The 25,511-nt window shown below is 48.2% G+C and overlaps 1 protein-coding gene across 5 annotated transcripts in view; it reads right to left on the bottom strand.

Moving 5' to 3' along the window:
- Positions 1–25,511, bottom strand: part of CCDC149 (coiled-coil domain containing 149) — a 480,627-nt gene that overhangs the window by 174,231 nt on the left and 280,885 nt on the right. For all 5 annotated transcript variants that reach the window (XM_078678386.1, XM_078678383.1, XM_078678387.1 and 2 more), the window contains one exon: positions 16,314–16,486. In XM_078678386.1, coding sequence (XP_078534512.1) covers positions 16,314–16,486 — 173 coding nt within the window. The remainder of the gene's footprint in view (positions 1–16,313; positions 16,487–25,511) is intronic.

The following is a 25,511-nucleotide window of genomic DNA, read 5'->3' as shown; positions in this document are numbered from 1 at the left end:
CTCAGCATCTCAACACCAGTTTGTCCGGGAAGAAAGTTGGTGTAACCCTTTCTGAAATCTCATCACAACCAGTGGTTTGAACAAAGACGGTTGTACCTGCAAACATAAACATGCAGGAAGGGCCCCAAGTAACCTCTAACACTGTCCTTTCCAAGTCCTTGCTGGTCCAAAGATAAAAAAAAAACAACTAGACATCCAACAGTTTGGCCTGCAATGGGCTTGTCTGGCGGGTGTAGCACCAAGCAAGACACGTATCCAAGGAGACCAAGGAGCCTCAGAGCCATCCTTACTTAGACTCAAAATAGCGGCAGAAACATCGGGATCATAGCCAAATGCCCTGGGACTCGTTGAGGTTGATTGAAGGCCCAATGGCACACTGATGGTTCTGATAAACGGAAACCTCTGCAGAGAAGTCAAGCATGACTTCGGCAGGTTGACTGTGAACCCCAGTGATGTAAGGATGTCTGCCATCATCTGGAGGTGGTCCAAGACTGACTGTGGTGAGCCCAACTTCACTTGCCAATCATCGAGGCAGGGGAAGACTTGTACCTTCAACCACATAATATGGGCAGCAACCACAGCCATCCTCCCTGTGAAGACCCGAGGGGCAATGGTGAGACCAAAAGGGAGCATGGCAAACTGAAAATGTTTGTGGTCCACCTTGGTCCACAGGTAGCATCTGAGGGCTTAAAGGACGGGCATATGGAAATAAGCATCTTGAAGGCCCAACGCTGCCATCCAGTTTCCTGGATCTAGTGTAGATAGAACCTGGGCCTGTGCGAGCCTTTTGAATTTGTCCATTCACAGGAAGGCGTTGAGAGTGAATATACAAAATAGGACGAAGGCCTACATCCTTCTTCAGCACAAGAAAGTAGCAGGAATACTATCCAGTCCCAACTTGCAAGATCGGTATCCTCTCTATCGCTGCTTTGGCCGAAAGAGCCTGCACCTCTTGGCTCAAAACAGACTTGAGATTCTCTGACTGATGCTTGTAGCTGTGTGCCACTAAAAGTGTACTATAGAATTTTCGAGGTTATTATCTGAGGTGGGGGACTGAGATGTGCCATGTCCCTGATGACCTGGAAGCTGTCTGTTGGGAACATGGGCTTGATATTGAAAGGGCTGGTATGCTTGATGTGTGAGCGATGGTACCATTGGCTACCAATATGCCAAGCCTCTGGCATATCCCCAAAAAGATTCAAAACTGTTGGGCAGATTGCTGAACTGGTGCAGAAAGGCCCAGGGACACTGCTATGAAATGACTCTCCTTCAAAAAAAGTTCCAGGGCAAAGTCTGTTTTATTGCCAAATAAGTGGGATCCTTCAAAAGGCATGTCTATTAGAGATGTCCAGACACCCCGAAGACTGTGGACCACATCCACGCATTATGCCGAAGCACCACACTTGTTCCAATTGCACTACACTTGATAAGATGACAAACGTGCAATCATTCTGGCCATCCCGAATGGTTTGGGCCATAGAAATCCATCTGTCTTCTGGAACCGCCAGTAAGATCTCATTAACCATGTCCCAGAGTGCATGGGTGTACTTTCCAAGGAAGAAGCTAACAATGAATGACCTCAAGGCGAGGCTGGGTGATAAAAATATTCTCTCACCAAATGTTTCTTACGTTTGGACTCTCTATCTGGAGGAGTAATGAGAAAGGCATTCAGATCCCCTTTGCGGGTGGATGCCTGCACCAACAAGCTCTAAGTATTCGGATGCTAGGTTAAAAATCAGGGTCGCCTGTAGCTTGTCTACGGTGATTGACTGTGAGGCATAAACACGATTTAGCCCAAATGCCCAATAGCTTGTTAGTGAGGCCCTCATTGAGGTTCAGAAGAGGTTCGGATGGTGCCAATGTCCTCAGTTGAGGACATTGGTTGTTACTTCCATAGTGGGGAGGTGCAGGTCAAGAACTTCAGCAGCTCTCCTGATTGCCATGGTAAAAGGCACACTTTCCTCAGTTGCTGGTCCAGTGGAAAACCAAACCAGTATACGATGATGTATCCAGTTCACAGGCATCTTGAAGTTCACATACAAGTTTTTTTCATCATAGGGTGGGTCAAACATGTCCTTAAACTCTGATTGGAGTCAAAGTGAAAACGTTAGTGCAATGTCTGTGAGTGACTGTGCAGTAATGGTACTGTGTCTAAGTCAGGAGGATTGAGCAATGGTTGTAACTCGGTGGGATCGGGGTACAGTCTCGCTCGAGGTGAATTTGGCTTGGAGTCAGACATCATGATAGGCTGTAGGTTTTACTCCGGCGTCAACATCCAAGGTACCGGCGCAGATTTTGGCAATGGAACTGAAATTGTTACCTACGCTGGTGTGGAACCCAAAGCTGGTCGAGGGTCACAGTTGGTGCCAAGGTCAGATCTGCTGGCAGTAACCTGATTGGAGGCCTCTCCGGATACTTGTGGCCTGTGCATTATATAGCCTTTCTACATGTTTTGTTCTGCTGTCATGTCGTCAATAGATCCGGAAAGTCGGGGTGCAATAGGACCAGGGTTGGAATCGGCTTCACAATGGGACAGGAGTGAGATAGAGAGGCACAGGGGTACTACCTGGTCTGCTCAGGTGATCGACAGTAGCGGAGAGGGGTAGTGTCCCAATTAGACTTCATATGTTTTTACTTGGGCTTACCCAAAGACTTTGACAGATACCAAGATCTGTTGTGGGAATGAATCCTTACTCTCGACTTCAACAAGGACTGGGACCTGCGTTGAGTTTTGTGGCGTTTGGCCATGTAGTGCTTCGCTTCTCATTCTTGGATGGACTTAATTTGGGTGCAGGAGTTGCAGGAATTGGAGCTGTGCACCAGAGGCGCGTTTTATGGGGATGTCAGAGACATCTGTTTGAGACGGTCCCTACAAACGTTTGACCCTGTGGTCTGAGGAGATGACATGGCCCCTTGCATGCTGGCAAATTTGTGAGAAATAAAACGCACATATAAATCTTTTCAAGAGGATGAAAAGAAGTGGAGCTCTGTATCAGAATCTGAAGGCACAGATAGAAAGGAACTGATGCCAGTGTGCATGGGTGGCATTTATATGTGGCTTGTTCGTTTCTTCCACAGTTGTACGAAGACAGCGCGAATCTGCACAACAACGCCTACTGGCAGAAACTCAGACTGCTGGAGTTTCTGGATCCAGACTGGCACCAGGTGATATTCCCAAGATGAGGAATCTGCGGTTAAAAGAATCCATCGGAAACACTTCTGTTGTGGTGCAACTACTGATTGACAATCTAAAGCCCTTCAGGAAAAACACACTTTGCACTTCTAGGAAACACCTAAAGGCTCACCATTTCAGTCAATTCTTGAACTATTTTTCATTTATTTTTTCAGACGCTACATGCTTTGACGTATATCTAGTAACTGGCTTCTATAACATGCACCCATTATTGTACACATTTTATTCTGTTTTATTCTGATGTGATCTCCATAAGCTATACATAATCTCTTTTTAAACAATAGATATGCTCTTGTAGAATTCTACGCACTTCGCACTTGTTCTAAACTTACTGCGCATAAATGAAGGGGGCCAGTCATTAGCATTTGCCTTGCCCAAAAGAGAAGACCAGCTTAGACTGGTCTTACAAAAACAGCTATATTTCCTCTTTTCTCTCTCTTTTTACCCCTTCCTCGCATCTTTATCTGCGTCTTCTCTTCCATTCCCTAACAACTTCTCTCCTCTAATCACCTCAACATTCCTGCGATCAACATGTTACTCGCCTTTTCTCAAACTTTTCCTCAACTACCCACCTTCAATCTTTTCTTCCTCTGCCTTTCTTGTCTGATCATACCAACTCTTTTTTGTGCCTCCTCTCCTATTTGTCCTCTATAAATTCTTCTCCTCATCACTCTATTAAAAATCCATTTTACATCCTGGCCTTTCCAAATTCGTAGCTTAATATTGTATTAATTAATTAATTAATTGGCATGATGAGAAAATGCAATTAAAAATAATATATATCATTTACCACCCACTGCTTGTGTAGTAAATCCTTTTAACAAGCATTTGCAATGCAATAGGTCTCGCAGTAATTAAGTTTGAGCTTTTGGCATTGCTAAATATTGCAACACTAATTGCAACAAAAGTCAATAAATTGTAGGCCAAAAAAAGTGTATTTATTTTTGTAGCAATGGTGGCATGCTGCACTTTAGATGAATATGTTTAAAAGTAAAGTGTGGGGGGCGTGGCCAAGATGGCGGGCTGACAAGAAGCTCTTGCCGTGAGCTCCTGAGACCCCGGAGCCCTTGAACCGTCCTGCGCCGCTGATCTCCCCCGGATCGAGCGGAGGAGAGGACGGACGCGGCTGTGAGCCCGAAGTGAGCTGTTTAGAGCTTTCGGTGGCGCCGGAGCATAGCGCGACGCCTCGCTGCGCTGGTCCCTGGAGCAGGTGAGCATCACGGCTCCGACGCGGCCACGGGAGAGTGAGGTGGCGGCCAGCCCACGGTGCCCCTAAGCCGTGGTGAGTCTCCGACCCCGCCGACCGTCGGGGGTCCAGGGGTATACCCCTCCCGGACCGCCGGAGCACTCCTGAAGGTGGAGGAGACGACCGCGGAGGAGCCGCGCCTTCCGCAGCGGCCTGGGGGAGGAGCCGGCGTAGAGTCGCTACTCGATCCCGGGGATTGGCAGGGCCGAGAGGCCTAGCGGGCCGGAGATGCCGGCGGATTCCCTTCAGGGGCCACAGCTGTGAGGTGAGCCGTGTGGAGCCCCGAGGGACGCCTCTGACCGCCCAGCCGGTCCGCTTACAGTGGGGAGGATCCGGGAGCTGAAAACGGGGGACACCCACACTGAGCCTAGGCGGAGGAGCAATTCGGCGATCCTGCCTACCGCCTACTCATTGACCCCCGGACCCACGCTGTGGTCCCAAGCTCACAGGGGGGCTTACCGGACCCGAGGACCGCCCCAGGGCCCTACGGACAATTGACCTACTAGCTGCAGTGGCGCGACCCGGCCGGGAGAGGGCCTGCCCCATATTGAGTCCCCCAGTGCGGCGGTGCACGCCCGGACAGCTGCGAAGGGGTGGCGTCACGGCCTACAGCCTGGAGCCAGCGTGGTGGTCTGCTCCTGGGCAGTAAGGGGCACTTGGAAGGTGTCGCTGTTGGACATTGGTTGATGCCCCTTTCAGTCGACGGACTTGCAGTTGTGTATTGACTATTGCGCCCGTGCGTGGGACGCTGTCCCAGGGCCCTGGGACTCGCCTGATCTAACCTGCAGCGGAGGTACCCCGAGCGAGGAACGCAGCTCTATCAACATTCCGGCGGCCTTCCTCCCCCTGCGACACGCCCCCGCCACTGAGATGTCGGGCAATAGAGGGAGCAAGAAGGGAGAGCGCACCCTGCCCGAAATGCTGGGCAGAAGTGCCCCAAGACAGGACAGGTCCCAGCCAGCACCGAGCCCTTCGACTAGCTCTAGAGGGGCGGAGGGAGGTGAGCCTCCGGTCACCAGGTCTTTTCTGGAGTCGCTGTTTAGCACCCTCAGGGAGGACTTTCAGGCGCTGAAACAAGAGGTGGCTGGCGAGGTCCGAGAGGTGAGGAGAGAAGTCGACTCGCTTGGAGAACGTGTCTCCACCATGGAGGACGCTAATCAATCACGGGACGAGGAGATCGTGCACCTGCAGCAGGAAGTACTGCGGCTTAGAGACCAACAGATCGACCTCCAGGCCCACGCCGAAGATCTCGAGAATAGGTCCAGGCGCAACAACATCAGGGTCAGGGGCGTTCCGTCTAAAGAAGAGGGGGAAGACACAGCAGCCTACCTAAGGGACCTGTTTCGCAACATACTGGGCGAATCGGGAGACTTCCCGGTGAGAATCGACAAGGCACATAGAGTTGGACTCCCGCTTCGAGCCTCAGCGCCGCCCCCAGATATCTTGGCCTTTTTACCGGATTTTCCTCTGAAGGAGCGGATCCTGCGCGAGGCACGTCAAAAACACCCGGTGAGCTTCCGAGGTCAACAACTAGCTTTGTTTCAAGACTTATCCACGATCACGTTGCAGAAGCGCAAGTCCTTCAAGATTGCTACGGACTTTCTGAGAGAGCACGACACGCAGTACTCGTGGGGCCATCCTTTCAGGCTTATTTTCCGATGGAACGGAACACTGCATCAAATGCGATCCCTTCAAGACACGTGCGATGTGCTGGGTATCACCGCTGCGGATGATGACGTACCGACACCCCGCCGCCGCACTTCCAGGGAGGGATGGCAAACGGTTCGACGGCGCCGACCCACGCTCCCGCCTCCTCGACCGGACTCTCCCACGATCAGAGCGGACATGGACAGCGCCATACGAGAGGTATCCGGCACCACGTCGTCCAGTGACACTGGGGGGGAGGGGGGGGGGGCTCCGGGGGAGCACCGGTGGTGGCTGGACGTCCACTCGAACACTTTTCCACAGACTTGTCCGCTAGGGACTGGACTGGGACAATTGAGGTTTCTGCAAAGTTGGGGCCGGGGCTGCAGGGAGAGGGAGGGGAGGCGGGTTGGGCTCTGGACGGGAGATGGGGATACCGGGAGTTGGGGGGTTCGGGGACTGTCTGGGGAGTTGGGGTGGGGGGTATTCGGGGTTTGGGCTGTGCCACATTTGATTTCTGCCGCGCCTGCTATGTCCTAATGTCACTTTCCTGGGGCGGGGAGAGGACTACTCGAGGGGGGGATCCAGATTTCGCGCTGGGTTGATGCCCTGATTCCTTGTTGCTGCTCCTGCCTGGTTCTTCCTCTGCTGGGCCAGTGGGCGATATGTCGTGCTAGTTGTGTGTGGCTTTTGTTCCGACCCACATTGGCGGCTTGTACTAGACCCCCTGTTACTTCAGGCCCACTTAGCGCCACTCTTACGATGTCTCGTCATGGCTCTTAGAGTTGTCACTCTTAATGTCAAGGGGTTAAATAATCCGGTCAAACGCAGAGCAATATTGTCCCTCCTCGAGAGCGCCCAGGCGGACATCTGCCTATTGCAAGAGACTCACCTGTTGGCCCGAGACTGTCCCAGATTGCGGTCTCCAAGGTTTCCGGTGCAGCTCTTTTCCTCCGGGGCTACTAAGAAGGCAGGAGTGGCTATCTTGATGTCCAGGAGGTTTAAAGGGGAGGTTTTGCACAAGGTCGCAGAGCAAAAGGGGAGACTCCTGGCTTACAGGGTTAAGGTAGGGAGATTCCTATTCACTGTGGGCTCAGTATATAGCACCAATGACCGTCAGGATTTGTTTTTACAGTCTGCCCTGGCAGACATCACGACTACCCCAGATAGGCACATAATCATTGGGGGCGATCTGAATATGGTCTTTAACTCGTCCCTAGACAGGTCCACACAGCGCCACCCTCACACCGGGGAATTTTCACAGTTGAGTAACTCCCACCTAGGGGATCTGGACATACATGATCTTTGGAGACGCCTGCGCCCCACCACACAGGCCTATTCCTACTACTCCCACGCACATAGGACATATGCGAGGCTGGATTATCTCCTGGTTACGGGGCCGATGGCGGAATTGGCGTCCGCTTCTGATATAGGGGTCCTCTCGTTGTCTGATCACGCTCCGGTGACGGGGTCCTTCCAACTGCCGCCGGAACCCCAGTCTCGCGGGGTCTGGCACCTCCGGGACACCCTGTTACACAGACCAGCGATACTGAAACAGGTACGCACTGCGATTGCTGAGTTCCGGGAACACAATGAGAACGACGATACCTCCCGAGCAACGCAGTGGGCAGGCCTGAAAGCGGTGTTTCGGGGTGAATTTATCGCCATCTCCTCGGCGGAGAATAGGGCCTGCCAACGGAAAAGGGACGAACTCACTGATACCGTACGGGAGCTGGAACAGATGCATCGGAGGACGGGGGCCCCCAGAGTGTGGAGGCAACTCAAAGCGGCCCGGAAGCTCCTTTCCGCGCTCGACATGGATAGAGCGGAATATGCGGCGCTGCGCATGAAACATGCGTACTACACCGGTGGTGACCGATGCGGCCGACTGCTGGCGAATAAACTTCGGGTGCAGCATCTGCGCCAACGGGTTACGGAGTTGTCCACCCCTGGCGGTTCATTGGCCCCGGAGGACCACCGGATCGCGGACGGATTCCGCCGTTATTATGCCGACCTGTACGCGGGTGAGGCCCCCTCAGCCTCAGCCGGGACAGATTACCTCGCGTCGGTCGACCTCCCTGTTCTCACATCGGAACAGGCGGAACACCTGGAGCGGGACATCCGGCCGGAGGAAGTGATTAGTGCTATCTCCCGCCTCAAGAATGGGAAGGCCCCGGGTCCCGACGGTTACACCCCGCTTTTCTATAAAATATTCTGTTCAGAGCTGGTGCCGCTGTTGACGCGGCTCTTTAACTCCTTTGCCGAGCCTGGGGCCATTCCTCCGGATCTCTTACGAGCTACGGTGACGGTTATCCCTAAGCCTGGGAAGGACCGGACCGATTGTGCCTCTTACCGGCCGATCTCGCTACTCAATGTGGACCTCAAGCTCTACACTGGGATTCTGGCGGCGCGTCTGGCACCGCACTTGCCGGGACTTGTGGACCCAGATCAGGCCGGGTTTGTCCCGGGCCGACAGACGGTGGACAACACTAAAAGAGTGATCCACGTCCTGGAGAAGGCCTCCCGTATCCCCGGTGAGCGCATGCTGCTCTCGGTTGACGCGGAGAAGGCGTTCGACCGGGTGCATTGGCCATACCTGGAGCAGGTGCTTTGCAAGTTGGGAATAGGAGAGAAGTTCCGCACCCTCATATTTAATTGTTACAAATCTCCTACGGCGATAGTGAGGGTGAATGGCTGCAACTCTGACCGATTCGCGATAGAGAGAGGGACCAGACAGGGGTGCCCACTCTCCCCACTACTCTTCGCTCTTTACATGGAGCCTTTTGCTCAGAGGATTCGGCGCAATCCGGAGGTGACTGGCGTCCGGATGGGGGGCTACACCCACACTATCAGTTTGTATGCGGATGATGTGATTTTAATGCTTGATAACCCGAGGGAGTCGCTCCCCGCTTGCATTGCCGAGATGGACGCCTTCGCCGCAGTGGCAGGTTTTAAAATGAACATTAGAAAGTCGGCGGCCCTTGACATCTCGCTCGCCTCTGCTACGCGGCTTGAACTGCAGGGTAACTTCCCCATGCGATGGTCTAGAGATCTGATCCCATACCTTGGGGTACTACTGGCGCACTCTCTGCCTGCCATGGTTACTGCTAACTACGCGGCCCTGGGCAGGAAAATGAAGGAGGAATTGCTCCGCTGGAGCAAAGGTACGCTATCCTTGTTGGGACGGATCGCCGCGGTCAAGATGACCCTCTTGCCGCAGGTACTGTACCTGTTCCGGGCCTTACCACTCCAGCCGCCGAGGGGATGGATACGTCAGGCTCAGACCGATATTGCACGGTTTGTCTGGCAGGGCCGTAAACCCAGACTCAGGAGGGCCCTGTCTACACTGGCACCCGAGTCCGGTGGTCTGGGCATTCCGGACCTCCACAAATATTTCCAGGCAGCGCAGCTGCGGTACCTGGTTGAATGGAGCAAATGGGAGTCTGACAGACACTGGTTGTTCCAGGATCAGGCGGTGGCGGGCAGGACTCTACAAGAGATACCCTTCCTTCGCAGGAGTCACCGACCCCCCAATCTCTGTGCGTCCTTGGTCACCCAGGTCCCGCTCCGTGTATGGGACGCGGTGAATATTAAGCACGACCTTACCACCTTCCCGTCACCGCTTACTCCGCTGGTGGGGAATCCCGACTTTCGACCCGGGACGGAACCTGGAGCGTTCTCGCTTTGGCAGGCAGCTAGATGCTGCGCACTGTTCCATATCTATGGCCCTGAAGGTGCCGTGCCGTTTGAAGACCTTCGCAGGGAATATCACCTGCCTGAGACCGAGCGTATGCGATATTTGCAAGTACGCCATTGGGCGCTCTAGCCGCAGGTGCGGGAACTGGCCGATCGGAAACTTACTCCGTACGAGATGTGGCTGGCAACGCGCTCCTCGGACGCCAAGCTCATTTCTGACATATATCGACTCTTGCAACCCCCCCCCTTACCACATCCATAACCCCGGGAGTGCCCGCTGGGAACGGGAGCTGGGGAGGGAACTGAGTCATAGGGAATGGGAAGACATCTCCTACCGGGCGCGTCATTCCGCATACCACACTGGGCTCACAGAGACCTTCACTAAGATATCTACGTACTGGTACTACACGCCCCAGAGGCTACACGAAATGAATCATCACATCCCGGACACTTGTTGGCGCGACTGTGGGCAGATTGGCACGCTTACACACGTTTTGTGGGACTGTCCGCTGCTGGACCCGTACTGGAAAGAGGTCTTAGACGAAATAGACCAGTGCTTTAACATCGAATTACCCCGTCTCCCTGCTTATGTTCTATTAGGGTTGCCCAATAGATTGATGTATCCTCTGCGCTCCAAGAAGGGCAGACAGATAGCGATTGCCTTAGGCTCGGCGATCCAGAACATACTCATATATTGGCGAACCACCACCCTTCCTAATTCCGTTGGCTGGCTGCACCGGTTATGGCACGTTCTGGGGATGGAGAAGCTGTCCCTCACAGTGGCGGGGGAGGTGGATAGATTCGTAGACCTGTGGCAGCCTTTTCTAATCTTGTTGCAGTCGGAGTTCAAGGAGATTACCTGTCCACGATATCTTAGGCTGCTGCGACTAACAAGCCCGATTACACAACAGACATAGAAAGGGAGTACGTTGGAGGGTGTAGCTCCTCTAAGGAAGTGCATAGGATGTGAGACATTTGCACAGGCACGAAGGGTGAGGGGGGGGAGGGAGGGTTTGGGAGGGAGGGTACGGGAGGGGGGAGTTGGGGGGGTTGTTGGCTCTGGAATATGTCGTCTCGACCCTTTGCATAAAACTATGGCTCTGCGAATGCGTAGATAGCAACATGTGCTTTCTTTAGACGGTGGTATAGGAGGAAGCCTTTGCGGTACTTTGTCTCGACGAATGTATTCCTTGTTTGTCCTGTTTTTCTTTGTTTATGAAAATGCAATAAAATACTTTAAACCTAAAAGTAAAGTGTGCCATACTGCGATTGCTGCAATAGTTATTTGTGGATGCGTTAACAATTGATGTGTGCAGTGATGGCTAGTGGTGTGTGTGCCTGTAGAAATTGTGCACTGATGGCTGGTGGTGTGTGCCTGGTGGAAGTGTGCACTGCTGGCTGGTGGTGTGTGTGCCTGGTGCAAGCGTGCACTGACAGCTGGTGGTGTGTGTGACTGGTGAAAGTGTGCACTGACAGCTGGTGGTGTGTGTGTGCCTGGTGAAAGCATGCACTGACGGCTGGTGGTGTATGTGTGCTTGGTGAAAGCGTGCACTGACGCTGGTGGTGTGTGGATGACTGGTGAAAGTGTGCACTGACGTCTGGTGGTGTGTGCCTGGTGGAAGCATGCACTGATGGCTGGTGGTGTTTGTGCCCGGTGAAAGCGTACACTGACGACTGATGGTGTTTGTGTCTGATGAAAGTGTGCACTGATGGTGTGGTGGTGTCTGGTGGTGTGGTGGTGTGTGGTGGTGTGTGGTTGTGTGTGTGTGTGGTTGTGTGTGTGTGTGTGGTTGTGTGTGTGTGTGTGGTTGTGTGTGTGTGGTTGTGTGTGTGTGGTTGTGTGTGTGTGGTTGTGTGTGTGTGGTTGTATGTGTGTGGTTGTATGTGTGTGGTTGTGTGTGTGTGGTTGTATGTGTGTGGTTGTATGTGTATGGTTGTATGTGTATGGTTGTATGTGTGTGGTTGTATGTGTGTGGTTGTGTGTGTGGTTGTGTGTGTGGTTGTGTGTGTGGTTGTGTGTGTGTGGTTGTATGTATGGTTGTGTGTGTGGTTGTGTTTGTGGTTGTGTGTGTGTGGTTGTGTGTGTGGTTGTGTGTTGTGTGTGTAGTGTAGTGTGTGTGTGTGTGGTTGTGTGTGGTTGTGTGTGTGTGATTGTGTGTGTTTATGTGTGTGTGGCTGGTGCTGTCATGTTCTCTGTCTCCCAACCGTCTACATGGACCTTCAGTAGATTGTGATTTCTATCACACTTATCATCAAGCCATTGTAACAGCCACTGAAAGCACTATGCCTGCTCACCTCACTCTCACAGAGAACAGAAGCACAGCCCTCATAAATGAAGGAGGGGACACACCCAGACAGAAGTGGGTATGAGGCAGTAGGTACTTCAGATATATCTTACCGTTCTGGGAAATGTAGGGTGAGGGAAGACCAAAGAGAGGGGGGTCAGTGTGGCAGGCAAATATGTATATTTTGAAATATAGGTGCAAATTGTACCATGCTAGGGATTGGAGTGTGACATTAGACTAGTGGTCATAGTAGAGGCAGAGGCAAAATGACGTTTTTTTATGGGAACGGAGGGGGCAGCAAAGTGCAATATGGGAAGCAGCAACAAACTAGCACTTTGGAAAAACTAAAGAAAGAATTGTCAGTGTGTGGTACTCGTGTGCTTTTGAAGCAGGACTCTGGGTAACTATTGCTAAAGAGGTTCGATGCCATGCACGAGATAGTGATAGTACACTACTCCTGGTGTGGTAATATAGTGAACAACATGTGGGCACCAACAATATACATATTTTTATGCATTTAAAAATATAAAGCTATACACAGATATTAATCCATCTAGCCAGACAGAAAGACGGTTGGTTGGACAGACAGGCAGAGGGTTGCAGGGGAATCGGGGAACAGACTGAAAGAAGAACCGACAGACACGCATAGATGGGCGGATGAATAGATGTATGGAAGGCCAACAGACTGACAAAGACAAATAAATTACATTAAACTTATGGACAGAAGGGAGAGATAACTGGATTGACATATCAATGTACCAAAACATGGACAAAGGACAGCCACTAGACTGATAAATGAGAGAAAGGAATGGGTGGATACAGGAATTGTATAGAGAAGTACACAGAGAGGCATATCTACAGTAAAACATAACTGGGCCCTGCCCAGCCCCTGGCTGCCTGGATGCCTGCTGGACTGGGAGGCTGGATGACTTTTCCTTGTTCTCACAGCTGTTATTATTCACACAGCTCTACAAAGCTCTGATGATGCACCTCGCGCACGGGGCTGACGCAGGTATTATTACACAGCTCTGATGATGCACCTCAGGCACGGGCTCACAGCTGTTATTATTCACACAGCTCTGATGAAGCACCTCAGGCACGGGGCTGACGCAGTTATTATTCACACAGCTCTGATGATGTACCTCTGGCATTCATATGTGGATGCCTGTCGTGTTTTAGCTAGTTAAGCAGCAACATATAACAAAACACTAAACTCATAGGTACATAATAGCGTTACACTACAAATATATGTTCACATATGCCTGGATGTAAGGAAATCTCATCCTGTTTTTTTAACTCCCCATGCTGTCTCTCTGCTCAGCTTTTGCCTGGAGTTCATGAAAGACCGCATGGAGATTCTCTCACAAGAACCACAATTTTCAGTATTTTGCCACTTCTAAAAATAAAAATAGACATTAAACACATTTATTCAGTGTGTATTTACCTGTAAAAATCAGTAAAAAGGGAAAACGGTGAGCTTTACTCATACTATAGGCAGTACTTTTCAAGGTGTCCTACACTAGGCACCACGTCAAACACCGCACCTGTGCAGTGCTGTCCAGCACCTTATCTAGGATCTACCCCGCATACCACCTGTACCACAGCTGTCTGTTATGAGCACAGCCCCATGGCCAAGAATAGAAGGCACGAAGATGAGGCTGAAATCCCTTCACCCTAAAAGATCCACATACCCATTACCTATGTGGTTGTATGCAAACCAATGCCACAAGACTTATCTCCTTTAAGTGCCATAAATTTACGTTAGTTCAAATTAGGACTAAACCACTTTGTTTACGTATTTTAGCTTTTACTTCGCTTCCCGAGAAATTACACGGGGTGTCAATATTTCCATTACTGGATATTTCAGATGTAATTATTTTACAATCATACAGAATTCAGCCAATTGATTATTCTTATTACTTTAAATATTTGAATTGTTGTTAATAGACCGAGGAGGCTAGAGAGTGAACTAGATTTCAGACTGGGGGGATAAGAATTCAAACTCGAGTAATGCAAAGAAGAATTTCAAATCAACGTTGAGACCTGTGGAGTGCACCTCGAAAACACACTAAAATGCTACCTCTGTGGTCTATGCTACTTTATCCGCAGTTTGTGTTTCTTTTAGCATTCTTTGTAGAATAATGAGATTGTATCAGCCAATCAGAGGGCTTAGAATGTGGCCACTGACTACTGCAATTTGTCTGAATTTCATGTCCAGACAAATTGTGGAGTGGGTCATGAATCCGATGGTGACAGTACTTTGTGGACGTTTGGTGTTTTTGAATTTGAATAAGAGATTTATAGCTCAGATGCTGTTGGGATCTGGCATCTGTCAATTGCACTCCCCCCTCAGCATGCAGCCTTTCCTTTTGCCACTTTCACAGATCAGTTATTAAAAATTAGCTAACACCCTAAGCTTGAGACAGCAACACTTAATTATTTGTTTTATAATTAAATTTGTGATGGTAAAGGAAAACGTGCTCCAATGTCCTAGCATTTTTTTTTTATATATATTTGATATAGGTGTTATCCCTGAGGTAATCCATGCAGAGGAACCCCTTTTTCAATTTCAAGGATGTTAAATGCCACATCCTTGGCATCCTTTAATTTGCACGTAGCAAAATAAAGGATGAAATAGACGCAAGATAAGTAGAGCAATCACTGCAGAGAGTCTGACAGCCGACACGTGTTTCGTCAAAACGGGGGTAAACCCGCGACTCTTCAGGGCTGTAGGGTGATAGGATATAAGCTGTATCGTCGGAACGGTGATATTTCCAACCCGGTCCTGATCGGGTCTATAACACAGGGAGACGTACGGACGTTTTTCACCTCGCCACCGCGATCACTAGTGCATACACAAGGGCAAGCGGATTGCTTCCCTGTGTCCCCCGACCGCTCATCCGGCGTCGGGTTTCTCTTCCAATCGACTGAATCACCAAGGCGCTTAGAAGCACCTTTTCCTAACGTCTCTCTGTGTTATAGACCCCCGTTTTGACGAAACACGTGTCGGCTGGCTTTTTCCTGTGAAACTAATACTATCATTGAATGAATAAACACCTAACAAGTTAAAGACTTTGGAGTTGGATCTTATCCTTTTCATCATACGACTACAAAACTGAATTGTTAAACACTGATGCAGGTTGTGTGCGCTTGACTTTGCATTTATGTACACAGAAGGTTGAGGCCCTCTCCCCTTCTTTTCTCTGAGACAAGGGTTATCTCAGATCAAGTAGCACCTACCACCGAACTTCTCAAATTACCCATCGACCACTACATGTAGAGCGCCTAGATATTTCTGAACACTTTCATAACACCTCGCCGAACTTTGTATTCACTGCAGAGAGTCTGTCTGCACTGGCTCAGTCTCTGGTAATTACTAATGTAATTATTCATTTGTTTTGTTCTCCGCTACCAGGTTGCCAATTGCTACATCTCACCACTAAGCACAAATGCGATTTCTGGCAAGGTTTGTGTGGCAGAAAATGCCCCCGGAATCCCGCCGCGGCCACACCGGAAGTCAGGCAAGGTCGCCTGTGACGGGGGCGGGGCCGCGTCCGGACCGGAAGGGGAGGCAGGCGGAGTAAATGCGTCTTGCGGCCCGGGGCTCCTGTGAGCGGTGGAGAGCCACTGGGCCGCCAGCAGGAGGTTGCGCAAGTGTTGCGGGGCTCCCTTGACCAAGAGGGAGCCCCGGGAAAGGAGCTGGCAAGAGCCGCAGCGTGAACTCTGCGGAGGAGGCACGAGGCACATGCCCGGTGCCTGCCCCTGCCACGTGCTGAGAGCGGAGTCCCCCGAGATTGGCCCGGTAAGTTCAAAAGGGCTGGGGGGGGTCTCGGTGCACTCGTGTGTGTGTGTGTGTGTGTGCTCGTGTGTGTATGTATGTGTGCGACGGCGGGGGGGCTCGGTGCACTCGTGTGTGTGTGTGCGCGCGCGCGTGTGTGTATGTGTGCGGGGGGGTGTCTCTGTATGTATGTGCGTGCGTGCGTGCAAGGGCGCCCGTGTGTGTGTCTCTGTGTGTGCGCATGCGTGTGTGCTGGAGCATCCCAGGAGACAGGAGATGGCCACAGCAAGCGCGTTCGCGAGCGCGTGGCCCGCTCTGATCGCCATGCGCGTGGCCAGGTCCTGTCTCCTGGAAAGCTGCGTCGCTAGCAATAGGTCTCTGGCGAGACCACGCTTTCGCGCGGTTAACGCCACGAGACCTCAAAACGCATTATTGATCATTAATAAAAGTCAAAATGACGCTAATCCTGACCTGTTCTCCATACACAAAGCATCAACGTCGATGATGCGTGCTTCGTGCCCTCCCAGGATGTGGTTTAACTCTTGGTTTAGTCTGCCTACTTTGTCCTGGAAAAAGGTCCGTTCTTGCTTGACATCCTGGAGCTCATCCACAGTTCCTTGTAGATCGTGTTCCAGATTCTCAATCTGGAAAGAGAAAAAACATCACTAATGTTAACATGTAATTACTCGCATTTAGGCTCTCTCCCAGCTTCCACAATACATATTTCTGGTTTCTAGGACACTGTGCAGGCTGTGTTTGCAATCTGTAAATAGGGACGAAAGAAGTTCTGAATACTTTGGATCCATAGACTACACTGTGGGAAGACTTGCCACCCCTCTCAACATAGGAGAGCCCTAAGCTGTTTGCTCCATATATTATGACTTTTTCGCTTAGAAAACAGTTTAGGACAGTGCTATTATAGACTGCTTTCATGCTATTTACTTTTAAATATTTAGTTATCTTGTAATGCACCTGGGTAATACGTTATTGATTAATATTATAGTTAACAGAACATTTTAAACAAAAAAAAGTATACCAAGACTATTTAATGAAATTAAAGGGAGTGAACCTATTTTTTTATTCGAAATAGATACAGTTTCTACAACTTAGTAGCACGCTGTGGAAATTAAATTTAAAAGGTGATGGAGCCAATGAAATGGCTAGGAATACACCCACTGAGGCACCCAGAATAAATGTATTAAATTCTAGCCTTTCGATGAAACCCATGTATTTTGCAATATTAAGTGAAACAAGAGAATAGACGTGGTGATTTGTTTTATAAATAGTTAAATTTAAAAAGCAAATAAATTCAAGGCCTGCAATCAATTAGGAAATGTGCAAATGCAGGACACAAGAAGACAAGAACGTTTTGAAAATGCAAAGATTTTAATTTTACATAGAAGAAAGGCCTTATTATACGGTAACCTTATTGCTTTTTGTGTGCATTTTGTACACAGTTATGTGTGGGGCAAGTATAGGGCCTAAAAAGTAGGCTTACCTGCTATTTTTGTTTTTTTGCAGCTAATAAGTGTGTATTTGGATTGATATGTTTTTCTTATCTCATGCTAACAGGACCTAGAAGGAAAGGCTAATTTCCATTATCTGGTTTATAAACAGAGCAGCTGAAAAATAAGTAAGGGAAGGTGACCTTGTGTGTTTTGTCTGCAGGCAGAAGGAAGGAAGGAAGGAAAGTAGCAGTACATTTCCACATACACTTTTTCAATATCAAGCATTGCTCGAATATCTCGCCCAATGAGTCAGGAGCAGAGCATGAGCCAACCAGTTCTTCCTCCAATAAACACAATGCTTAAGAAAGGTGTATGACGTATCGGTGCCGGACACATGGATCGGTTGCTGGAGACCATGCTGAATTATAATGTATTAACTTCAGAACTGAAGGCAAAATAAGGTACATGACTTAGCATTGTATACAGCACTTACCTAGCCATGTTGCTAGATGGAGGTTATAACTTAACTAAAAGTAATAGGATAGGGATGTGTACTGAACTACGATTGGAGCAGACTTACCCTTTGCCCTAATTTGTGTAATTATGGAAGAGCTGTGTATAATAAATAACATATGCTAAAGTATCGTTGATGGCATGTTTATACTGAATCGGAGCACAGGGCGAGCTCTGTGTACATCATTTGTGGATGATAGAGTCTCTGAAATATTGTCCTACTCATTACCACTCCTGTCTACTATATCCCAACAGAGACTGAGAGACACATGTAAGTTGTATTCACCTTTTGGACCTTGGGATATTTTGCTTTTTACTCTCTTTTTTTCAATGTTATTTTTGGAAAGCAGATAATATTTCTGGCACTTGCACCTAATACCTCTAGAGACCTGAAATCAACGCTAGGGTACAAGTTTCAGATTTATATAAAAATGAAACTTTGTGCTTTACAGGCGCAGAGTACAATTTTATAGAAGATGATGTTTAATACGGTCTTGAAGGTTTTTATTGCTCTCCTTTTATAAATGATGACCTGTTTTAAAGTGGATGTTTATTGTCTTCCCTTTTAACCCATATTTGTAAGACAATTTTAACACAAACAGGCGAAAATAAAAGCAGAATTTTACATTTCATATTTAAATGTGTTCAATTAGTGCCACATATACAACAAGCATTGGCAAAACCAATAGGTCTCGGCAATAAGAGAGCTATAGGCAGTGGCAATGTTAATGTATTTGTCTATATCAATAAGAACAGCCCCAGAGCCATACACATATACATCCAGATTGCCATCCCCTATAGCTTTTGGATTGCGAAGAGCTTTTGGGTTTGCTCATGCTTGTTATATCTTGTTGCAGCTGCTACCATTGCAGGCTTCCTTAAATATCTTCCCAGCCACGGCACTCCGTGCGAGGATGCTACAGGACATGCATAGAATGCTCTTTGTAGAGGTTATCTTGTTAGGATGTAATACTGTCTCCATTCACATACATTGTTTACTTACCTCAGTTTCCTTTTGGCTTGTATTCCATGTTCTGGTTCTAGTTAAGCAACCGGTTCTTTACTGTTTGGACCGCTGTTGAATGGCAGAACAGGGCTGCGACGGACATGGGCTCCCATTTGGTTGAAAACAACCTACACTTTTTGAACCAATGTATGTTTCTGAAGTTCTCATCAACACTATTGCATACCGCAAGGGCATACGACTCGGCTTCAGATCATTTAATAACTGATATTGCACTCGACAACGGGTTATAATGTTTAATTAGAAACTTGCATACACGTTCTGTAAATAGAGAGTTAGCGACTGAAAAGCATTGTGAAAGTCCTGATTTTGAGGCGAGAATCCACCCTACGAATAACCTAGTGAAATTCACACACTTACTATAGTTTTGATACCAAATAAGTGACATATCGAGAGAAAATTGTAGACTCTCCTAGCCAGCTGGTGAAGAAGAGTCCTGGTTGTATTAAAGACAAAGGCTGTGAATATCACACAGTCTCCCTTCTTACTATTTATTCATACTATCACATACATTCAAAGTAAAATAATAAACTTCATAATCCTGCTCCCTGGGCAGGAAGAAGAAACAAAAACAAAGGACAACATATAGTGTATACAAGTGCAGCTATTAAGTAACCTCCTCTTTTCATTCTGCTTTGTCCGTTAGAAGTTGACAGACTATTTCTTGTGCTTGGTTACCGATGTATGCTTTGGAGTTTGTTCATTGCTGCATGAGTGTTTGCAGCTTCTCGAGTCCTTGTATTGAGATATTGCTTCCGGTTTGGTTTACAGTGTATCAGAGTCAGCTATAAAAAGGGAAGCCACCTGATACAAGACTCGCTGCATAATATAATCTTTCCGCGTCCCTATGCAGCACCTTGAATGTCCCAGCAGACTTTTCGTGTAGAGCAATTTTTGAGACCCCTCAACAAGCTCGGAGTACAACACTTCAAACAACAGGCCACCCAGGTCCATTTGCATTGCGTCTGAGAGCAGTCAACTTGTACAATACAGCAGCAAACGTACCACGCAACTCTGCAGCATGCTTTCTCTGTAAACTGTGTGCCTGTGTGTGGTAGTAAACTGCATAGCTGTCCTATATAGCGTCTTGCTTGATACAGCTGCAAGTTAATAAAAAAACAAAAAACAGTGCTTTCACTCTTGCTATGGGAGACGTTGCTGAAGCTGGCTGCGGAGTCAGCAGTATGGCACCAGTACTGTACTGTCTACAAATGGATGATCCTGGCACTGCCACGGCGGCCGCAGCCCGGTGGCCTGGGTCCTGCCAATGAAACCATGGCAGGGGAGAAGAATCACTGATGCCTGCGAGAGATCCACACAGGTGGCCGAGCAAAGCAATGCTACAGCTGTAGACCCTCAGCCAAGTATGAACTCATAAGCATCACAAACTGGACCTGCAATAGGAGACCCTTCTAAGAAAGCACCAGGCTGCTGCGGACCCTCAGCACGTATGCACCCATGAGCATCACAAACCGGACCTGCAATAGGGGACCCTTCTAAGAAAGCACCAGGCTACTGCGGACCCTCAGCACGTATGCACCCACGAGCATGACAAACCGGACCTGCAATAGGGGACCCTTCTAAGAAAGCACCAGGCTGCTGCGGACCCTCAGCACGTATGCACCCACGAGCATCACAAACCGGACCTGCAATAGGGGACCCTTCTAAGAAAGCACCAGGCTACTGCGGACCCTCAGCACGTATGCACCCACGAGCATGACAAACCGGACCTGCAATAGGAGACCCTTCTAAAAAAGCACCAGCCTGCTGCGGACCCTCAGCACGTATGCACCCACGAGCATGACAATCAGAACCTGCAATAGGAGACCCTTCTAAGAAAGCACCAGGCTGCTGTGGACCCTCAGCATTTATGCACCCACAAGCATCACAAACTGGACCTGCAATAGGAGACCCTTCTAAGAAAGGACCAGGCTGCTACGGACCCACAGTACGTATGCACCCACGAGCATGACAAACCGGACCTGCAATAGGAGACCCTTCAAAGAAAGCACCAGACTACTGCGGACCCTCAGCCGTTATGCACCCACAAGCATCGCAAACTGGACCTGCAAGAGGAGACCCTTCTAAGAAAGCACCAGACCGCTGTGGACCCTCAGCATGTATGCACCCACAAGCATCACTAACTGGACCTGCAATAGGAGATCCTTCTAAGAAAGCACCAAACTGCTGCAGACCCTCAGCACGTATGCACCCACAAGCATCACAAACTGGACCTGCAATAGGAGATCCTTCTAAGAAAGCACCAGGCTGCTGCGGACCCTCAGCACGTATGCACCCACGAGCATCACAAACTGGACCTGCAATAGGAGATCCTTCTAAGAAAGCACCAGGCTGCGGTAGACCCTCAGCACGTATTCACCCACGAGCATCACAAACTGGACTTGCAATAGGAGATCCTTCTAAGAAAGCACCAGACTGCTGCGGAACCTCAGCACGTATGCACCCACAAGCATCACAAACTGGACTTGCAATAGGAGATGCAGCCACAAGAATCACAAACTGGACCTGCAATAGGAGATCCTTCTAAGAAAGCACCAGACTGCTGCGGACCCTCAGCACGTATGCACTCACAAGCATCACAAACTGAACCTGCAATAGGAGATCCTTCTAAGAAAGCACCAGAAAGCACCAGACTGCTGCGGACCCTCAGCCGTTATGCACCCACAAGCATCGCAAACTGGACCTGCAAGAGGAGACCCTTCTAAGAAAGCACCAGACCGCTGTGGACCCTCAGCATGTATGCACCCACAAGCATCACAAACTGGACCTGCAATAGGAGATCCTTCTAAGAAAGCACCAAACTGCTGCAGACCCTCAGCACGTATGCACCCACAAGCATCACATACTGGACCTGCAATAGGAGATCCTTCTAAGAAAGCACTAGACTGCTGTGGACCCTCAGCATTTATGCACCCGCAAGCATCACAAACTGGACCTGCAATAGGAGATCCTTCTAAGAAAGCACCAGACAGTGCATGCACACAGAGTGCAGGATCAATGTCCAGTAACAATCAAAATAATAAAAATGGTCCCCTAAAAAAGTAGCCCCCCTTTGTGAATTCTGGCTGTTTTGAACCAAGAGAGGATGAGGAGTAATGGCCTGAGCTGCCGATTTAAAAGCGCTACAATACCTTCAGGTTGACTTTGTGCTATATAAAAACTTCAAGAAATAAAAAAGAGCCTGCAGAGCAAGATGCAGTGCTTCTAATGCGTGACAGGGCGGTCACCCACTGGAAAAAAAATAAAGTAGTCCAGAAACAATAGTTAACAAGCATTTGCAATGCAATAGGTCTTGCATTTACGCGTGTTTCAGCTATTGACATTGTAAATGCCAATGCCTTTTATTTATGTTTTAAACACAAAAACAAAAATAAAAGGCATTGTTATTTGCAATGTCAATAGTTCAAACTCGCGTAAATGCGAGACCAATTGCATTGCAAATGCTTGCGGGGAGATTAAGTGATTTGCCCCGCATCTCAGGATGTTGAGCCGACGCCAAGCTCTAACCTGGTTCCCCAGCTACAAAGTCGGTAGCTCTGACTGTTAGGCCACATCCTCTCTTTATCACATTAAGGGGGTTCACTAGACCCATTTCTGCCTTCCATGAGGTGGGGGCGGTGTGTTTTCTATAGCAGGGCCCTACAGTCAGAAAGCAGCGATGTACACAGAACCAATTCCCAGTAGCCAGCACTGAATAGAAAATGCGCAGCTTATTATCGCCCATCTTTTAGTGGATTTATTTAAACCTCTAATTACTTATTGAAAAAGAGTTTTGGAGAGAAAGGGAGGTCTTTTGAGATGTTCACGCTGGAAGCAATAAATAAACGTAAACATTGAGTTGAAACACATTTACATTTACATTTACATTTACATTTACATTTACATTTTACATATGTATGTGTGTGCGTACGTATGTGCCTGTGTGTGTTTTATGTATAGTTTTGTAGCAGGTGCTTCTTAAAGATCACAAGGTGCAGGATGTAGAAGAGAAATTATATGCAGGACCTGGTTAAACCGCATCACTAAAACTAGGATGTGATGGGGTTGGGGGAGGGGGGTGGGAGGACATGACCTGGGCACTTTGCACTACACCAAATTGCACCACTGGTTTACACAATTTTTACTGTTTCAAGCACATCGATATGAAGAGATCTGCCCAGAATCTAACAATGTTCCCGGCTAAGTGGCCAAGCCACGATTGTACCGCAGATCTCCAGGTTCCCAGCTCCGGTTCAAGACACTAGCCCGCGTCTACTATTTAAAGCAACTCTGCCATTTTACAAACCTCGGGAGATCCGGTAACTGCAGAGAATAAACAAGTTAGCTCCCAATACGAACCACCATTTCCTCTGATGGCCAGGAATGTTTATGTTCTGTGAAAGTCAAGTCCTATCCAGCAAGAACAATCCTGTACTACTTTTTTCCGATTCCAGTTCTCTCGCTGCGCTCTAGCGCTCAATTGCACATTTTGTACTATATTTATAGAGCTTTCCCATTTTGCGCATACCTTCTGAAACAAACAGAACTCAAACATAGACTTTTTTTGTCTCAATGCATAAAAGCTTTCTTTGATTTTCTGGGCCCGAATTACATGCACTCCCTCAGTGGTACTGATTTTTACCGAGGCGCTATTTTACATAAGTGCCATATTATATAGGTGCGCTATGTAAAAAAAACACACAAGGTAACAATAAATAGTAAAGGCTGGATGACCAAATGCATAACGAAGAACGAACATTCTCGGTTTGCTTAATTTGCACACGTGGCAATGCACCAATATTTGAAAAGATAGATGCAAATGTTTATTGTAACTTGTCAACCTGCACCGATTTCGGTGCAAATGGCAACTAGACAACTTTTGCTCCACAATTTATTGATCAGTCAGTACTTTTTTGTGCAGCAGTGATTATTATGTGTATAGCACCCATGTTGGCACACATGAGCAATGGTGTTGGTATTGCAAACAACATTGTGTGCCACAAATTGCGTCACATGGCACACACGGCGCTAAACAGCACGCACATTCAAAAAGTACTGAGGTGCTAAATAGCACTTTTGTGCAAACTACCACCTGTCCTGCTGTTATGCAGTTTACAGTTAGACAGGTGGTATTCTGTGGACAGCAATGTGGCCATGGACCCGGAACTGCAATGTTCCCAAAATGATCATGTAGGATAGGAAATCCCATATGCACGTTTATGTCACTTTAAAATATTTCTATCGGAATGTTTTATTGTATATACATTTAACGTGGTTGTATTTTTCTGTCAATATTTCATTGTTCATTTTGCAATCACACGTTTCTCTCTTTCGTCACAGCAAACTCAGTTACAGTTCTATAATTCAGGTAGTTTTCTATGACATATTATTTTCGGATCACTGAGTTTCATCTGGGCACTTCAGGTCTGCACCCGGCCATATTTGGCCCTGTAAACATAACTTGTCTTAAAATGTGAATTTCCATCTAAAATAAACTACAAACACGAAAGCAGATAATTGTCAGTGCTTAAATACTGCGTCTTTATTTTTCTATCCGACAACAGCAACCCCATCGCTATAAAAACAAGCTGATAGAGATGCCGTGGCCGAAAAGGCAGGCTGAGATTGAGCGTGCAAAAGTGAAAGTGCGCAGTGGGAGTGCTCAAAAGAGAAGAGACGCCCTGCGCGTTCCAATGTGCTGTCCGCAGTGGGAGCGCTCGAAAGTGAAAAGATGCCGTGCGTGTGCCAATGTGCTGTCCGGGGGAAGCTGATAGAGACGCCGTGAGCGTGCACATCTCCTGTCCCTCTTCGGCAACCAAGTCGACGACAATAGATCTCGCCAAGGCGAGCACCGCATGCGCTGCGTCGCTAGGCGAGACCTAAAAATGGGTGCCTAGTTATACAGAACTTGACCTGTACTCTCACTGCCTGCCATCTAATGACTGGAAGAGGCATGACCTATGCATACACTAGTCAAATCGTGGCTACGAAAAATGGACCAACGATGGTGCCAGTAAATGGCAAGCCTATGGGTGGGCTTAAGCAACAGATGTAGCTACAGTAGTCTCAGTTCGAGACAGCGCACAAGTGCCGTCTAGAGCCAAGACCTACAAACTATTAATGGAGATTAAAAACATTACTAAAATAGGTACAATGGGTAAAACATGAAAAACCTAAAAATGTCTTATAATTTTTCTTACATACTAAGCTTCACATCATTATAATAGCTGGGGAGTGGTAAGACAGCAAGTCGGATGGAAGGGCTACCTTCTAGCTTCCCAGCTGTTTCAGCTTAGGCGTGTGGTCCTTGTCCCTTCTCGTCAACAAAAAACTAAAAACTGAGAGCCCGATTCACAAAGAAATGTGTAAATCTTTCCCTGTAACTTTACACTTACATTTGCATTATAAATATTTTTTAGGGGGATTTTCCAAAGAATTCAAGATTATTCTATTGACGCTGCAATGGTCTTAGCTTTCTCAGGAGCACTAACAAACTAAAGCATTTAAAAATGAATTATTGTACACAATATACAGATCTGCCTGTTTGAGTTCTTACAAAAGGTGCATTTTCACTCTTTCTTTTGCCTACATGGGGAAATAATTTTCATAATGGAGACAGCACTTGTCCTAGACTCCACCGATTTTGAGGCTGTTCCTTCCCCATTCCTTCCATGGACAGAGATT

Source organism: Lissotriton helveticus, chromosome 2_2, assembly GCF_964261635.1.
Source record: "Lissotriton helveticus chromosome 2_2, aLisHel1.1, whole genome shotgun sequence".
Lineage (NCBI taxonomy): Eukaryota > Metazoa > Chordata > Amphibia > Caudata > Salamandridae > Lissotriton > Lissotriton helveticus.
This window is presented reverse-complemented; position numbering and strand designations above follow the sequence as displayed.